This window comes from Coregonus lavaretus (assembly GCF_964263955.1).
Source record: "Coregonus lavaretus genome assembly, chromosome: 37".
Taxonomy (NCBI): domain Eukaryota; kingdom Metazoa; phylum Chordata; class Actinopteri; order Salmoniformes; family Salmonidae; genus Coregonus; species Coregonus lavaretus.
In genome coordinates, this window is record NC_140024.1 from 19,764,575 (window position 1) to 19,782,781 (window position 18,207).

At 41.2% G+C, this 18,207-nt stretch overlaps 1 protein-coding gene across 3 annotated transcripts; it reads left to right on the forward strand.

Moving 5' to 3' along the window:
- Window positions 1–252: 252 nt before the first annotated feature.
- LOC311111461 (zinc finger protein 143-like) lies at window positions 253–16,024 on the forward strand. Of its 3 annotated transcripts, none has more exons than XM_084154195.1 (16): window positions 253–318; window positions 1,196–1,308; window positions 1,452–1,541; window positions 1,777–1,872; window positions 2,046–2,171; window positions 2,673–2,866; window positions 2,992–3,057; window positions 3,133–3,246; window positions 5,085–5,160; window positions 7,168–7,293; window positions 7,470–7,649; window positions 7,761–7,988; window positions 8,817–8,959; window positions 14,051–14,206; window positions 14,474–14,575; window positions 15,282–16,024. In XM_084154195.1, the coding sequence occupies exons 2-16, from the start codon at window positions 1,203–1,205 to the stop codon at window positions 15,360–15,362; spliced, it is 1,884 nt and encodes a 627-aa protein (XP_084010321.1). In that variant the 5' UTR covers window positions 253–318; window positions 1,196–1,202; the 3' UTR covers window positions 15,363–16,024. The 3 variants fall into 3 exon arrangements, with proteins under 3 accessions (XP_084010321.1, XP_084010322.1, XP_084010323.1); XM_084154196.1 differs by having other exon boundaries at window positions 256–318; window positions 1,789–1,872; XM_084154197.1 differs by lacking the exon at window positions 253–318 and having other exon boundaries at window positions 1,200–1,308; window positions 2,992–3,246.
- Window positions 16,025–18,207: the final 2,183 nt, after the last annotated feature.

Here is an 18,207-nt window from a genome sequence, read left to right on the forward strand (position 1 = left end):
TGATATTTTATTGGAAACCGCTAGAAAATACGTGCAAAGTTAAGCGGTCACAATTGTGATCCAGAATGGCGTATAGAACGAACCCCAAAAGCTGAATGAGGAAAATGAATGGAAATGGGAGGTCATCAAACAATGATTGAATAGACTTTGAACCAATGAGATTACTAGTAGCTTGCGCGACTGAAATATTTGCCAATCATACAGATCATATCTGGGCAAGTGCTATCTTTGTACATGTTCCAGGGTGCGCGCACAGGAGAACATTTCCTGCCCTGATGCATGGTGGTCGAACCGAAGGGATTGTTGGAAATTTTAGAGGTTCGTATAAATGTGCTTTTACCCAGTGTGCCTTTCTACAGCCATATCCAGTTTGGGAGACGGAAGGGGATAGCTGTGCGCGGCGTTTGATAGGAGAAATATACTTAATTAAACCATAGTTAAAATCATGTATTGTCTAAAATGTTTTATTATTCGCTAGCCCACATGCTAATTAGCACTAGCAAATGATTTGTTCGCGCTCTTCTTCACACTAGTAACAGCTGCCTGCTAACTAGTTAATATTAGCAGTTCGTTTAAGAGGCTAACTTATAACCTCGATTTCCCCATTGACTGTTTCTTCAGCTAACTAACTTGCCTTTTCTCAACATTGGTAGATACATGAATGACGAACTAGCTAGCTAACTTAGCTAGTTACAAATGACCACAGAGTGTCGGTTAGCTAACGTTAATCGAACAAAAACTGTTCTCAAGTTAACTAGCTAACGTTTCTGTCAAATTTAGTTCGTTAACTATAGCTACCTAGGTATAGGCAACAAAGATCCAATACCAATCACATTCATATTTGATACGGTAACGTTATGTCTGTCACATAGCTAGCTGAAGCTGCACTGTTGACTGTCCTATCAAGTTCCATCCAACTTGGCAACAACATGAACTGTTGAATCTGCGCAGGTCCTGTCTACTGTTGTACAACATGTCAGCTGAAAGCAGCTGGACATTAGATTTGTATTATTAATGTACATATGATCTAGTAATGCAACAGACACTGCTGCCCAACTGAATAAACTGGGTCTATTCACATCCATAAGTTACCATTGTGCATCTGACTGCAAGAGCTGTATGGAAAGTGTCTGACTGCACCCAATGCAGCCACACATACAGTGAATATAACGTGTGTGTGTGTTCGTCTGGACAGAGCGACAATGCTGTTGGCTCAGATTAACCGGGACTCCCAGGGCATTGCAGAGTTCCAAAATGCAGGTGGAGACACTCAGCAGGTCACCCTCTGTTTGGCAGAGGCTGTTTCAGGTGAGTTCATCCATGCCTTTCCATTTATCGGTGGGGATTGTGCCAAGTTGCCAGCAAAGGAAAAAGTTACTTACACATGCTGTTGTACATCTAGAGCCAGTTTTTTTTCATTTGTTTATGGTTGTGCCATTTTTGTTCAATAGATGGCGATCAGATGGACATGGACACTGTGAGTTTGCAGGCTGTGACCCTTGCAGATGGCTCTACAGCTTACATACAGCACAACCCTAAAGGTAACTCAAATGTCAATCATCTCCATAAACATACAGTAATGGAAAGTGGCCATGAAGGTATTGGCTTGACTAACAGTGAACACTACTGCATAAAGTAACCCCCCCAAACGGTCTGACCATGTAGAAAGAGTTGATAACCTTACTTGGCCTAGTCATGACAGATTTCTTCTATCTATTGATTATTATCATGATTTAGTCCATTATTTGATGAGAGCAGTCTGATTGAAGAGTGCAGTCTCCATTTCAGATGGCAAGTTCATGGATGGACAGGTCATTCAGCTGGAGGATGGATCTACTGCATATGTCCAACATGTATCAATGCCAAGAGCAGGTCTGTTTTCCTCTTATCAATGTTAATAATTGCTGTGTTTTTTAATGAATCATTGCTTATTTTGTTTTAAAGTTAGGCATTTTGCTTATTCGTGTCACTATTCACTTTAAGTTGAAACTATTGTAATGGGAAAAGTGATATAATATCAATATTTCCCAATTTTTACTTATCAGAGGAGGCCAACAGGTGGACAGGATCCCCTTTGTGTGATGTAATTGGAGGAGATGGTCTGAGACTTGAGGATGGTCAGGCAGTGCAGCTGGAAGATGGCACAACCGCTTACATCCACACACCAAAAGGTTTGTCTCCCTCTTAAAGCTGCAACATGTACGTTTTTGGGCGACCCGACCAAGTTCACATATAAATGTGAATCATAGAACTGTCATTCTCATCATCAAGTAAGTATAAGAAGTGGTAGATATGTTCTATATGCACTATTTCTAAGCTTCCCGTTCTTAAGTTTAGTTTTTGCATCTTTTACTTTCGGTTTTGTACATCAGCTGAAAAGACAATATTATAGAAAATATATTTCAGAGGTTTAGATGATACAGTGATTCTCTACATTGCTTGTTTTGTCACATAAACTGAAATTAGGCAAACTTTTATAGTTTTTGCAACTAGGAAATGGCTGAGCGATTTCTGCATATTGCATCTTTTTAAGTTAGTGTATTGTTGTAATCCTTTTGTCAATAAATGTGTTTTTACCCAGTGTTTCATAAAAAAATGTCATGCGAAATTTGGATGGGTAAATAAAAACTTTTTGCCATAGGGTATTAAACTTCACTGAAACTCCCTCACAGATACCTATGACCAGAATACCCTGCAGGCTGTTCAGCTGGAGGATGGCACCACAGCATACATCCAGCACACAGTACAGATGCCCCAGACCAACACCATCCTGGCCATCCAGGCAGATGGGACAGTGTCAGACCTGAACACTGATGGAACCCTCGACCAAGAGACCATCAACGTGCTGGAACAATACACCACTAAGGTCGTTTGCTATTGACATTGTATCTTAACAGCTTATCAACTCAGCATTGTATGCCATTTTCGAATACCTCATCTGTGTTTCTGAGGTAAAATGGTCACTGGTTTTTTCCCCTTTTGTTTTCTCAGGTGGAAGCTGATGATGTCAACTCCGTACTGATGAGAGCCGAGCAAGATTGTGGTGTGCAGATGCAGGTACTATACTTCTCATGTTTATCTATGTCATATCATATTTACCACCAGCTTACATTGGATACATATTTATTTCAGATTGTGCTTCAAAGGCAGAGTGGTCGTAGTTCTAGGGAGCAGCCTACAGAGAAATCTTTCCGCTGTGACTATGAGGGCTGTGGGAAACTCTACACAACAGCACACCATCTGAAGGTAAAGCACACTCGCTCCCTAAAAATGACATCTTGAACGTACACTACCGGTCAAAAGTTTTAGAACACCTACTCATGCAAGTGTTTTTCTTTATTTTGACTATTTTCTACATTGTAGAATAATAGTGAAGACCTCAAAACTATGAAATAACACATATGGAATCATGTAGTAACCAAAAAAGTGTTAAACAAATCAAAATATATTTTATATTTGAGATTCTTCAAATAGCCACCTTTTGCCTTGATGATAGCTTTGCACACTCTTGGCATTCTCTTAACCAGCTTCACCTGGAATGCTTTTCCAACAGTCTTGAAGGAGTTCCCACATATGCTGAGCACATGTTGGCTGCTTTTCCTTCACTCTGCGATCCGACTTATCCCAAACCATTTCAATATGGTTGAGGTCGGGGGATTGTGGAGGCCAGGTCATCTGATGCAGCACTCCATCACTCTCCTTCTTGGTAAAATAGCCCTTACACAGCCTGGAGGTGTAGTGGGTCATTGTCCTGTTGAAAAGCAAATGATAGTCGCACTAAGCCCAAACCAGATGGGATGGCGTATCGCTGCAGAATGCTGTGGTAACCATGCTGGTTAAGTGTGCCTTGAATTCTAAATAAATCACAGACAGTGTCACCAGCAAAGCACCCCCACACCATAACACCACCTCCTCCATGTTTTATGGTGAGAAATACACATGCAGAGATCATCCGTTCACCTACACCGCTTCTCACAAAGACACAGCGGTTGGAACCAAAAATCTCCATTTTGGACTCAGACCAAAGGACACATTCCCACCAATCTAATGTCCATTGCTCGTGTTTCTTGGCCCAAGTAAATCTCTTCTTCTTATTGGTGTCCTTTAGTAGTGGTTTCTTTGCAGCAATTCGACCATGAAGGCCTGATTCACGCAGTCTCCTCTGAACAGTTGATGTTGAGATGTGTCTGTGACTTGAACTCTGTGAAGCATTTATTTGGGCTGCAATTTCTGAGGCTGGTAACTCTAATGAACTCATCCTCTGCAGCAGAGGTAACTCTGGGTCTTCCATTCCTGTGGCGGTCCTCATGAGAGCCAGTTTCATCATAGCGCTTGATGGTTTTTGCGACTGCACTTTAAGAAACTTTCAAAGTTCTTGAAATGTTCCATATTGACTGACCTTCATGTCTTAAAGTAATGATGGACTGTCATTTCTCTTTGCTTATTTGAGCTGTTCTTGCCATAATATGGACTTGGTCTTTTACCAAATAGGGCTATCTTCTGTGTAGCTCAGTTGGTAGAGAATGGCGCTTGCAACGCCAGGGTTGTGGGTTCGTTTCCCACGGGGGGCCAGTATGAAAAAAGTATGAAAAATGTATGCACTCACTAACTGTAAGTCACTCTGGATAATAGCGTCTGCTAAAATGTAAAATGTATATCTCCCCCTACCTTGTCACAGCACAACTGATTGGCTCAAACGCATTAAGAAGGAAATAAATTCCACAAATTAACTTTTAAGATGGCACACCTGTTAATTGAAATGCATTCCAGGTGACTACCTCATGAAGCTGGTTGAGATAATTCCAAGAGTGTACAAAGCTGTCATCAAGGCAAAGGGTGGCTATTTGAAGAATCTCAAATATAAAATATATTTTGATTTGTTTAACACTTACATGATTCCATATGTGATATTTCATAGTTTTGATGTAGTTACAATGTAGAAAATTGTAAAAAATAAAGAAAAACCCTTGAATTAGTAGGTTATCTAAAACTTTAGACCGGTAGTGTAGAATGAGTCAGATTTAATTGATCCAAATGACTGATCTGTTAATGTTGTTTGATTTGCTATTTTCTGCCCTCTGCAGGTACATGAGAGGTACCACACAGGTGACCGGCCATATCTGTGTGATCACCTGGGCTGTGGAAAGAAGTTTGCTACAGGTAATACATTACCTTCAGACTAATACAAAGGTCATAAAACCTTTTGAGATACAGTGGCTTGCGAATGTATTTACCCCCCTTGGCATTTTCCCTATTTTGTTGCCTTACAACCTGGAATTAAAATTGATTTTGGGGGGGTTTGTGTCATTTGATTTACACAACATGCCTACCACTTAGAAGATGCAAAATATTTTTTCTTTTGAAACGAACAAGAAATAAGACAAAAAAAACAGAACTTGGGCGTGCGTAACTATTCACCCCCCCAAAGTCAATACTTTGTAGAGCCACCTTTTGCAGCAATTACAGATGCAAGTCTCTTTGGGTATGTCTCTGTAAGCCACTAGGATTTTTGCCCATTCTTCAAGGCAAAACTGCTCCAGCTCCTTCAAGTTGGATAGGTTCCGCTGGTGTACATACCACAGATTCTCAATTGGATTGAGGTCTGGGCTTTGACTAGGCCATTCCAAATGTTTCCCCTTAAACCACTCGAGTGTTGCTTTAGCAGTATGCTTAGGGTCATTGTCCTGCTGGAAGGTGAACCTCCGTCCCAGTCTCAAATCTCTGGAAGACTGAAACAGGTTTCCATCAAGAATTTCCCTGTATTTAGCGCCATCCATCATTCCTTCAATTCTGACCAGTTTCCCAGTCCCTGCTGATGAAAAACATCCCCACAGCATGATGCTGCCACCACCATGCTTCACTGTGGGGATGGTGTTCTCTGGGTGATGAGAGGTGTTGGGTTTGCGCCAGACAACGTTTTCCTTGATGGCCAAAAAGCTCAATTTTAGTCTCATCTGATGTTTGGGGAGTCTCCCACATGCCTTTTGTCAAACACCAAACGTGTTTGCTTATTTTTTTCTTTAAGCAATGGCTTTTTTCTGGCCACTCTTCCGTAAAGCCCAGCTCTGTGGAGTGTACGACTTAAAGTGGTCCTAAGGACAGATACTCCAATCTCCGCTGTGGAGCTTTGCAGCTCCTTCAGGGTTATCGTTGGTCTCTTTGTTGCCTCTGATTAATGCCCTCCTTGCTTGGTCCGTGAGTTTTGGTGGGCGGCCCTCTCTTGGCAGGTTTGTTGTGGTGCCATATTCTTTCCATTTTCGTAATAATGGATTTAATGGTGCTCCGTGGGATGTTCAAAGTTTCTGATATTTTTTAAAAACCCAACCCTGATCAGTACTTGTCCACAACTTTGTCCCTGACCTGTTTGGAGAGTTCCTTGGTCTTCATGGTGCCACTTGCTTGGTGGTGCCCCTTGCTTAGTGGTGCCCCTTGCTTAGTGGTGCCCCTTGCTTAGTGGTGTTGCAGACTCTGGGGCCTTTCAGAAAAGGTGTATATATACTGAGATCATGTGACACTTAGATTGCACACAGGTGGACTTTATTTAACTAATTATGTGACTTCTGAAGGTAATTGGTTGCACCAGATCTTATTTAGGGGCTTCATAGCAAAGGGGGTGAATAAATATGCACGCACCACTTTTCCATTATTTATTTTTTAGAATTTTTTGAAACAAGTAATTTTTTTAATTTCACTTCACCAATTTGGACTATTTTGTGTATGTCCATTACATAATAATAATAATATAATAATAATAATATGCCATTTAGCAGACGCTTTTATCCAAAGCAACTTACAGTCATGTGTGCATACATTTTTACGTATGGGTGGTCCCGGGGATCGAACCCACTACCCTGGCGTTACAAGCGCCATGCTCTACCAATTGAGCTACAGAGGAGCATAAAATCCATTTAAATTACAGGTTGTAATGCAACAAAATAGGAAAAACGCCAAGGGGGATGAATACTTTTGCAAGGCACTGTATGAAGCTGAGGTGCTCTAGGCATGTGTCATAGCAACCTTGTTGGGAAATGGCTAAGGAGTTATCCATTTCCTCAGTTTGAACAATTGCTCACTCATTATCTGAACAATGTCGGTCAGTGTGACACTGATCCAGAAAATGTACAGCACGCGTTTCCAACTCAGCAAAATGTGTTTTTTCCCCAAAAGGGTATGGCCTGAAAAGCCACATCAGGACACACACTGGTGAGAAGCCTTATCGCTGCCAGGAAGTGCACTGTGCAAAGTCGTTCAAGACGTCTGGTGACCTCCAAAAGCACATCAGAACCCACACAGGTACAACATTTATCCAGAGTCAGATTTAGTTACATATGCAATCTACAGTGTACAACTAGTTTTTATTTTTGCCGTCCCATTTGGATTAGAAATCATGTGATCATGCTGTTAGAAATGATCTCATCCATGAACTTGAAGAGGTCTTGAACAAGCTCATCACCCCCTTTGTACTGTAGGAGAGAAGCCATTCATGTGCCCGTTTGAGGGGTGTGGGAGATCGTTTACTACCTCTAACATCAGGAAGGTGCACATTCGCACACACACAGGGGAGCGGCCTTACTACTGTGCAGAGCCTGGCTGTGGGCGAGCCTTCGCCAGTGCCACCAACTATAAGAACCACGTGAGGATCCACACAGGTATGTAGTCCTTCTGTTTCTCTTTATGTTAAAAGTCACACAACAACATTATTCAGTCCTTTTGTTGTGTGGCGTTTTACACTGTGATTAATGAATGGGATGAATTTACAGGAGAGAAGCCTTACGTATGCACAGTCCCAGGCTGTGACAAGCGGTTCACAGAGTACTCCAGCCTTTACAAACACCACGTTGTCCACACACCATGCAAGCCCTACAACTGCAACCACTGTGGGAAGACCTACAAGCAGATCTCCACCCTGGCCATGCACAAACGCACAGCGCATAACGTCACAGAGCCCATTGAGGAAGAGCAGGAGGCATACTACGAACCCCCTACAGGTCAGGCTTGGAAGTCAACACCACCTTACACAGATGTATTAGTCATCAATGGATGACTTCATCTTATTTGTCTTTCCTCTCCTCTGTTTTTTGTCTATTTTGGGGAGGAGGAAAAAAGAACACATCCTATGTGTACACAGGCGTAACTAGTGGTGACATAATAACCATAAAACATACAGGTAACTGCCAAAACGCCAACATAAAGTGTCTTCATAGGACGTTGAGCCGCCAGAACCGCTTCAATGCGCCTTGGCATACAAGTGTCTGGAACTCTATTTGAGGGATGTGACACCATTTTTCCACAAGAAATTCCATAATTTGGTGTTTTGTTGATGGTGGTAGAAAACGCTGTCTCAGGCGCCGCTCCAGAATCTCCCGTAAGTGTTCAACTGGGTTGAGATCTGGTGACTGAGACACACACCCTTTAAACCCCATATGCTCCTTTGAGACCCCTCTTTCAAAGTCACTAAGATCTCTTCTAGCCATGGTAGCCAAAATAATGTTTAACTGGGCATTTTTATACATGACCCCTAAGCATGATGGGATGTTTTTTAATTAGTTAATTAACTCAGAAACCACACCTGTGTGGAATAACCTGCTTTCAATATACTTTGTATCCCTAATTTACTCAAGTGTTTCCTTTATTTTAGCAGTTACCTGTAGATTACCTCTAAAGTCTGACGTATACCTCACGGCACAGTGTTTAAAGGTTGCTCACAGTGAATCATTGACTGCTGTTATGCCCTTATCAGGACTGCAACCAGAGTAATGACTGAGTCACGAGACGATTATTGAGAAATGTCATTGTTGTTATTCCATGTGATTCAGAGGCCATCGACGATCCCTCAGTTAATTTTGCCCCGGTTGAGGAGGAGCAGGAGGAGGAGTCCTGTTTGGAACAGATGACTGAGACTGAGGCCATTGGTCAGCAGCATGTGCAGCTCATAACACACCCCGATGGAACCCAACAGGTTAGTATAAAAGAAATGGAGCCTGCACACTAATTTAGTCATTTCACCGGAAGTGTACCACACCCATATTTATAGACATAGGACAAGCATCAATTAGGGTGGTCTATACATATTTAGGTTGAAAGGGGATTTTTATATATGCTGTGTATATGTATTTATTTATTGAATATTATAACTGTATAGACATTTATGTCAGGTAGACAAAACGTATGTTAATACCCAAAAGTGGTTGTCATAATAATAAATGAATCAGATGGCGTTCACAGGAAATGGCTTAAAGGATCAAACGTTGTTTGTTTGTGAATAAAGGTGCGTGTTGGAGCTTATGAGTGTGCAGGCTGTATTTATTTTATACTTACTTTTTTCGGCCCTGCGCCCCACTAAAGGATGTGCGTTTGATCACACTTGACTACCCTACAAGTTAGCAAATACTAAACTAGAACGAGCATATTCATTCTATTTCTATGTTAGCAACCTCTCTTAATTCATGTCTCAACAACTCCATTTATCCCTCTACATCTACACACCTCTATACCCATGGCACCATACACTGAGTATGTTTACATGCACACTAATAATTAAATATTAAACTGATTATGGCAGAGGGCCGAGTATGCCATTAGTACATGTAAACAGCTTAATCGGCGTTCCAGCAGTGTGATTGATCTGTGCATGTACCAGCACCAGTAGTGCAAGCCTTCCCTCTTATGCGCGAGTGAAGTGAGTTTGGCAGTGGTGTAAAGTACTTAAGTAAAAATACTTTGAAGTACTACTTAAGTCGTTTTTTTAGGTATTACTATTTATGTTTTTGACAACTTTTACTTTTACTTCACTACATTCCTAAAGAAAATATTGTACTTTTTACTCCATACATTTTCCTTGATAACCAAAACTACTCGTTACATTTTGAATGCTTAGCAGGACAGGAAAATTGTCAAATTCACGCACTTATCAAGAGAACATGTGGTCATTCCTACTGCCTCTGGCCTGGCGGACTCACTAAACAGAAATGCATCTTTTGTAAATAATATCTGAGTGTTGGAGTGTGCCCCTGGCTATCCGTACATTTTCAAAACAAGAAAATGGTGCCAACTGCTTTGCTTAATATAAGGAATTTTAAGTGATAATACTTTTACTTTTGATACTTAACATTTACATTTACGTTTTAGTCATTTAGCAGACGCTCTTATCCAGAGCGACTTACAGTTAGTGAATACATATTTTTGTATACTGGCCCCCCGTGGGAATCGAACCCACAACCCTGGCGTTGCAAACGCCATGCTCTATCAACTGAGCTACATCCCTGCCGGCCATTCCCTCCCCTACCCTGGACGACGCTGGGCCAATTGTGCGCCGCCCATGAGTCTCCCGGTCGCGGCCGGCTGCGACAGAGCCTGGATTCGAACCAGGATCTCTAGTGGCACAGTTAGCACTGCGATGCAGTGCCTTAGACCACTGCGCCACTCAGTACAGTGGGGGAAAAAAGTATTTAGTCAGCCACCAATTGTGCAAGTTCTCCCACTTAGAAAGATGAGAGAGGCCTGTAATTTTCATCATAGGTACACGTCAACTATGACAGACAAATTGAGAGAGAAAAAAATCCAGAAAATCACATTGTAGGATTTTTAATGAATTTATTTGCAAATTATGGTGGAAAATAAGTATTTGGTCACCTACAAACAAGCAAGATTTCTGGCTCTCACAGACCTGTAACTACTTCTTTAAGAGGCTCCTCTGTCCTCCACTCGTTACCTGTATTAATGGCACCTGTTTGAACTTGTTATCAGTATAAAAGACACCTGTTCACAACCTCAAACAGTCACACTCCAAACTCCACTATGGCCAAGACCAAAGAGCTGTCAAAGGACACCAGAAACAAAATTGTAGACCTGCACCAGGCTGGGAAGACTGAATCTGCAATAGGTAAGCAGCTTGGTTTGAAGAAATCAACTGTGGGAGCAATTATTAGGAAATGGAAGACATACAAGACCACTGATAATCTCCCTCGATCTGGGGCTCCACGCAAGATCTACCTCATGGGGTCAAAATGATCACAAGAACGGGGAGCAAAAATCCCAGAACCACACCTAGTGAATGACCTGCAGAGAGCTGGGACCAAAGTAACAAAGCCTGGTCCTCTGTAGCTCAGCTGGTAGAGCACGGCGCTTGTAACGCCAGGGTAGTGGGTTTGATCCCCGGGACCACCCATACACAAAAATGTATGCACGCATGACTGTAAGTCGCTTTGGATAAAAGCGTCTGCTAAATGGCATATTATATTATATTATTATAACAAAGCCTACCATCAGTAACACACTACGCCGCCAGGGACTCAAATCCTGCAGTGCCAGACGTGTCCCCCTGCTTAAGCCAGTACATGTCCAGGCCCGTCTGAAGTTTGCTAGAGTGCATTTGGATGATCCAGAAGAGGATTGGGAGAATGTCATATGGTCAGATGAAACCAAAATAGAACTTTTTGGTAAAAACTCAACTCGTCGTGTTTGGAGGACAAAGAATGCGGAGTTGCATCCAAAGAACACCATACCTACTGTGAAGCATGGGGGTGGAAACATCATGCTTTGGGGCTGTTTTTCTGCAAAGGGACCAGGACGACTGATCCGTGTAAAGGAAAGAATGAATGGGGCCATGTATCGTGAGATTTTGAGTGAAAACTTCCTTCCATCAGCAAGGGCATTGAAGATGAAACGTGGCTGGGTCTTTCAGCATGACAATGATCCCAAACACACCGCCCGGGCAACGAAGGAGTGGCTTTGTAAGAAGCATTTCAAGGTCCTTGAGTGGCCTAGCCAGTCTCCAGATCTCAACCCCATAGAAAATCTTTGGAGGGAGTTGAAAGTCTGTGTTGCCCAGCGACAGCCCCAAAACATCACTGCTCTAGAGGAGATCTGCATGGAGGAATGGGCCAAAATACCAGCAACAGTGTGTGAAAACCTTGTGAAGACTTACAGAAAATGTTTGACCTGTGTCATTGCCAACAAAGGGTATATAACAAAGTATTGAGAAACTTTTGTTATTGACCAAATACTTATTTTCCACCATAATTTGCAAATAAATTCATAAAAAATCCTACAATGTGATTTTCTGGGGGTTTTTTTCCTCATTTTGTCTGTCATAGTTGACGTGTACCTATGATGAAAATTACAGGCCTCTCTCATCTTTTTAAGTGGGAGAACTTGCACAATTGGTGGCTGACTAAATACTTTTTCCCCACTGTATATTTAAAACCAAATACTTTTAAACTTTTACTCAAATAGTATTTTACTGGCTGACTTTTACTTAAGTAACTTTCTATTAAGGTATCTATACTTTTACTTAAGTATGACAATTGGGTACTTTTTCCACCACTGGAGTTTGGAAAAACTGAAAGTATGCATCTTAAATAGTTTTCACATACAAACTTTATACATTGAGTGTACACAACATTAGGAACACCTTCCTAATTGAGTTGCACCCCCCCCCTCCCCCTTTACCCTCAGAGCAGCCTCAATTCGTCAGGCATGGAGTGTACAAGGTGTCGAAAGCGTTCCACAGGGATGCTGGCCCATGTTGACTCCAATGCTTCCCACAGAAGACTGCTTTGTTTAACTGTACAATAATTAATAGAGGGCAAATGGTGAGTTACAGTTAAAGTTACACTTAGGTTGGAGTCATTAAAACTTGTTTTTCAACCACTCCACAAATTTCTTGTTAACAAACTATAGTTTTGGCAAGTCGGTTAGGACATCTACTTTGTGCATGACACAAGTAATTTTTCCAGCAATTGTTAACAGATTTATTTCACTTATAATTCACTGTATCACAATTCCAGTGGGTCAGAAGTTTACATACACTAAGTTGACTGTGCCTTTAAACAGCTTGGGAAATTCCAGAAAATGATGTCATGGCTTTAGAAGCTTCTGATAGGCTAATTGACATCTTTTGAGTCAATTGGAGGTGTACCTGTGGATATATTTCAAGGCCTACCTTCAAACTCGGTGCCTCTTTGCTTGACATCAAAAGAAATCAGCCAAGACCTCAGGAAAAAATGGTAGACCTCCACAAGTCTGGTTCATCCTTGGGAGCAATTTCCAAACGCCTGAAGGGACCACATTCATCTGTACAAACAATAGTACGCAAGTATAAACACCATGGGACCACGCAGCTGTCATACCGCTCAGGAAGGAGACGCGTTCTGTCTCCTAGAGATGAACGTACTTTGGTGCGAAAAGTGCAAATCAATCCCGGAACAACAGCAAAGGACCTTGTGAAGAAGCTGGAGGAAACCGGTACAAAAGTATCTATATCCACAGTAAAACGAGTCCTATATCGACATAACCTGAAAGGCCGCTCAGCAAGGAAGAAGCCACTGCTCCGAAACCACCATAAAAAAGCCAGACTACGGTTTGCAACTGCACATGGGGACAAAGATCATACTTTTTGGAGAAATGTCCACTGTTCTGATGAAACAAAAATAGAACTGTTTGGCCATAATGACCATCGTTATGTTTGGAGGAGAAAGGAGGTCGCTTGTAAGCCGAAGAACACCATCCCAACCGTGAACCACGGGAGTGGCAGCATCATGCTGTGTGGGTGCTTTGCTGCAGGAGGGACTGGTGCACTTCACAAAATAGATGGCATCATGAGGAAGGAAAATTATGTGGATATATTGAAGCAACATCACAAGACATCAGTCAGGAAGTTAAAGCTTGGTCGCAAATGGGTCTTCCAAATGGACAATGACCCCAAGCATACTTCCAAAGTTGTGGCAAAATGGCTTAAGGACAACAAAGTCAATGCTACCAAATACTAATTGAGTGTATATAAATTTCTGACCCACTGGGAATGTGATGAAATAAATAAAAACTTAAATAAATCATTCTCTCTACTATTATTCTGACATTTCACATAATTAAAATAAAGTGGTGATCCTAACTGACCTAAGACAGGGAATTTTTACTAGGATTAAATGTCAGGAATTGTGAAACTGAGTTTAAATGTATTTGGCTAAGGTGTATGTAAACTTCCGACTTCAACTGTATATAGTGCTTCATAGTGTATAGTAAAATATGTTACATGCCTTTTCATTCCCAGGTCAGTATCTCGCAGGCTGACATGCAGGCGTTGGGAAACACAATTACCATGGTAACCAGTGATGGCACCACCTTCACTGTTCCTTCCCATGAAATGCTTAATGCAGATGGAACACATTCAGTCACCATGGTAGCAGCAGATGGTACAGAAGAGCAGGTGAGTTTTACTAAAACTTTTACCACCATGATCTGAAATCCCCAAATGTGTCCCTGTGTTGTTTAGTTCTGTTCATACCTTAACATAACTAGAATGATGACTAGTGATTCTATTTCTATGAACACGCCCACAGCAAACACACATAGAACTGGGTACTTTCCAATTAATCGGCAAAACTCCCTCTTCAGACTTTCCAATCAATCTCACTTGTGATGCGTTTTGGACTTTAGATCTTAATACATGTTGGAACTCTTTTTTCCCCCCCAGGTGGCCATTGATTTGGCCTCCTTTCAGGACATGCAGACAGAGGAGGGGGTTCACCCTGTCACTCTGTTAGCCACCTCAAACGGCACACAGATTGCTGTCCAGGTAGGGGACTCCCTCTGACACAACACCACTCCCTCCAACACAACATATAGAGACAAGCAGGGCACACTATCTTCCCATTGGCTGCTGAGAGGCATAGCGAGTTCATATGACACTGCAGTAGCTTTAACAAACAGCTGTTTGTTAGCCTAACTCACAGCCTCACAAAGAACTACAGTGCATTCTATTGGATTCACTGAGCTGGCCTGCAGCAGTGTGAATCTGAGATCAGGCATCTTTTTGTATTGACCATCACTAAGGGTCCTATTCAGTCTTGAGGTACACGTGTTCTAGGAACTCTGCACCTCTCCTGTCTATTCCAAAGACTGCTGACTATTCCTGACAAAACCATTGGTAAATAGAAACAAAAACATTCAAAGTGTGTTGATTTATTTATTTGCTTCCAACGATCACATCAGTCCTTCCATTGTGATGATAATACAAAGTGTTTTAAGTAAATAAGGTTAGTCTTTACTCATCCCTGTAGACTCCACCCAGTCAGTCTACTGTTATGTAGGTTTGCTTCCCTTTGACGCCTATATGAGCTACTGTTGACTGCAATGGGAGGAGCCTTAGTTTTGATTGATTTAAACTAAACCAAAGTAATGATGAGATTTTGTATTATGTTACTTACACCTGATCAGACCATCAATTTTGCATAAATGATATTCTGTTTTCTCACTGTGATTTCAACCTTTCTGTTTCTTAGCTCAGTGAACAACCCTCACTCGAAGAAGCCATCAGGATCGCATCAAGAATACAACAAGGAGAGATGGGATTGGAAGATTAGATAAGATAAGCCTTTCAGAACTATGACTTCTGTTGAAATATTTGATTTGATGAGAACAACTGATCTATACCAATTCTACAGTTTCCTGACTCAAGGGTATTGTTCTTAAATCAAAACATGGAATTCTTTATTAAGATTTGTAAATAGACATTTTGATATAGCTGCACAAAGAGTCTGTAATGCTGAAACATCCATTACTTTGAGTAAGATGTGTGTTGCTGTATGAATGAGATTAAGAAATGTAATGTGTTTTTGGACTTTTGGTACCATTTTTTCCATGTGTGAATATTGTATTCTGTGTATATACAGTAAATAGCCAATGTTTTGAATCCAGCATATATTTTAACTTTGAATATGTACAAATAATGGATAGACATTGGATGTTAAATAAAGCAGTACAATTCTATATATTTGCACTAATTGCTTTTGTGATAATGTTGTGGATTTATCATCTGAAATCTACTTAATTACTATTGAAACAGGATATTGATTAGTAGTTTATTGAATTTATTTGTATGTGTAAGACTCAGTATGATATTTGTTTATAGCAAGTGCTACATCAACTCAAACTAATATGTGAGCAGTTGACAATTCTTATCAACATACATTTATTGCAATTGACTGATTTCCTTATATGTAAGTCAGTAAAATCTTTGAAATTGTTGCATGTCGTGTTTATATTTTTGTTCAGTATACATTGAAACCTGTCTGTCTTTTATATTTTTTCAAAGTCCACTGCTTAACATTGTGTGTGTGTGTAGAGTGGAATTAATATTTAAAGACATTGTAACCATTCTTTTCATAACGCTCAGTCCTTCTATAGTAGTTCGCTAAACTACAGAGTATGTTGTCCGTTGAAGTTGTTGTCTCTGGCTTTTTTATATCCGTTTCAGAATTAATAATAACAAAGTTTGTGGTTGTTTGAAAGGGTCTGATCCACTTTAGGCCAGGAGTGTTTCCAATTCACATAACCCGACAAGAAAAACTCCAGCCCTATAGTCATAGCACATGAAAAGGGAAGATATCTATAATAAGAATATTTTGTCATAGCCTACGAACAGGATCCAGAGTTTTACCTGACCAGGTCATGAGGTCAAGAAAAACTCAAGCCCTCAGAAATGTTTTGAGCAAAATAGTATTTTATAGACACATCTGCAAACTTCAAGTAGGAGGGCATTCAAGAAGTTGGCTTGTTGGGAAGTCGTGATGTCATCGGCCTCCCCCTTGCTTGAGGAACAATAGAGGAGCAATAGAGAACAAAAGAGCAAATCCCCCTCCCCCCACTTGTGCTATGTCATGACTTACCTGGACCACCTATTGAGATGTGCGTTTTGTTGAGTTAAACCGGTCATTAAATGAGGTGAAAAGGAGACTGGAGTGCCACTTTAAATGCACCTTTTCCTAGCAGACACATTGACAGGTGACAGCAGAGTTCAGTGGGATTGAGGCACATGCTAATTAATATGGCCACAATATTTGGAAACAGTGCCAAAAGGAACAAACTAATGTCAGCGAGCTAGTAAGGATGCAAAGACTATACAGAGTTACACATAATATGTGAATGTCCCAGGAGCTGAACAATAAAACAACATGAAAGAAGGACATTTCTGCAGACTGAACAATAAAACAACATGACAGAAGGACATTTCTGCAGGCTGAAAAATAAAACAACACAAAATAAGGAAATTTCCGCAGACTTTGGTCTTTTTTTGGGCTAGGAATCACAAAGGTCATGAACCCCAGTCTGTCAGCAAGGAGCTCTCCCATTGTCCTGTGTATGACCCCACACTGGGACTGAGTTCCAAATGGCACACTATTACCTTCATAGTGCACTACTTTGACCAGAGCCATATGGGCCCTGGTAAAAAGTAGTCCACTATATAGGGAATATGGTGCCATTTTGGAGAGACAAATAGTCACACGGCTCCACTTGACAATGTCGGAGATGGTTAGGTCAGGTGCACTACCAGGAAGTCAAACAAGGACTTGGGAAATTCACAAATACAACAGTATCTGTCCTTTCCTGTAGGAGAGACGCTATCTCCACATGGATCAGCGTGGGGGAATTTGTCCCCACGTTTATCAGTCTGGCTCCCTACTGGCTCCATTTCTCTTTTGTCTTTTCTCAGGGACGGAAAAGGACCATAAATCGTCCCGGGCATTGCTGACGCATTGTCTAATTTTTGTCCTTAAGGCCCCCACATCAGCCATTTTTTACTAGAGGCACCCATTATTAGCCAAATAATGATCATTCTGCACAACAACAAAAAACACAGACACACTGAGCTAAATATGGACTAGCCCATTTGGCATTTGCCTGGACTGCCCAATGGTCAGTCCGTTTCTGCTGTACACCATATACACAGGTGGCCGGTGGCACCTTAATTCATAGTAGGCTGAAAGGGAGAAATGGAGTGGTATCAAACACATCAAACACATTGTTTCCATGTGATTGATAACGTTCCATTCACTCCATTCCAGCCATTATTATGAGCCGTTCTCCCCTCAGCAGCCTCCTGTGACCAAATACCTTCCTCACTTATACAGCTTTAAAGTTCTCCACTGCAGCTATTTAGTACTTTGGGTAATTAGAATCATTGGGGTATTGAGACTTTCTTGTCATCATGAGTGCAGAGCCTGGTGTCTGTGGAAGGAGAGAGAAAGGAAACACAAGCAGCAGAATTATGAGTCAAGATCAGTCAAGATCATTTGTCAATGGAAATGGAAAACAGCACACATGGTGGGCAAAAACTGGTTGAATCAACGTTGTTTCCATGTAATTTCAATCAAAACAATCTATTAAACTTAGTAAACGCATTCATTTGCCACATTGTGCATGTGTGCG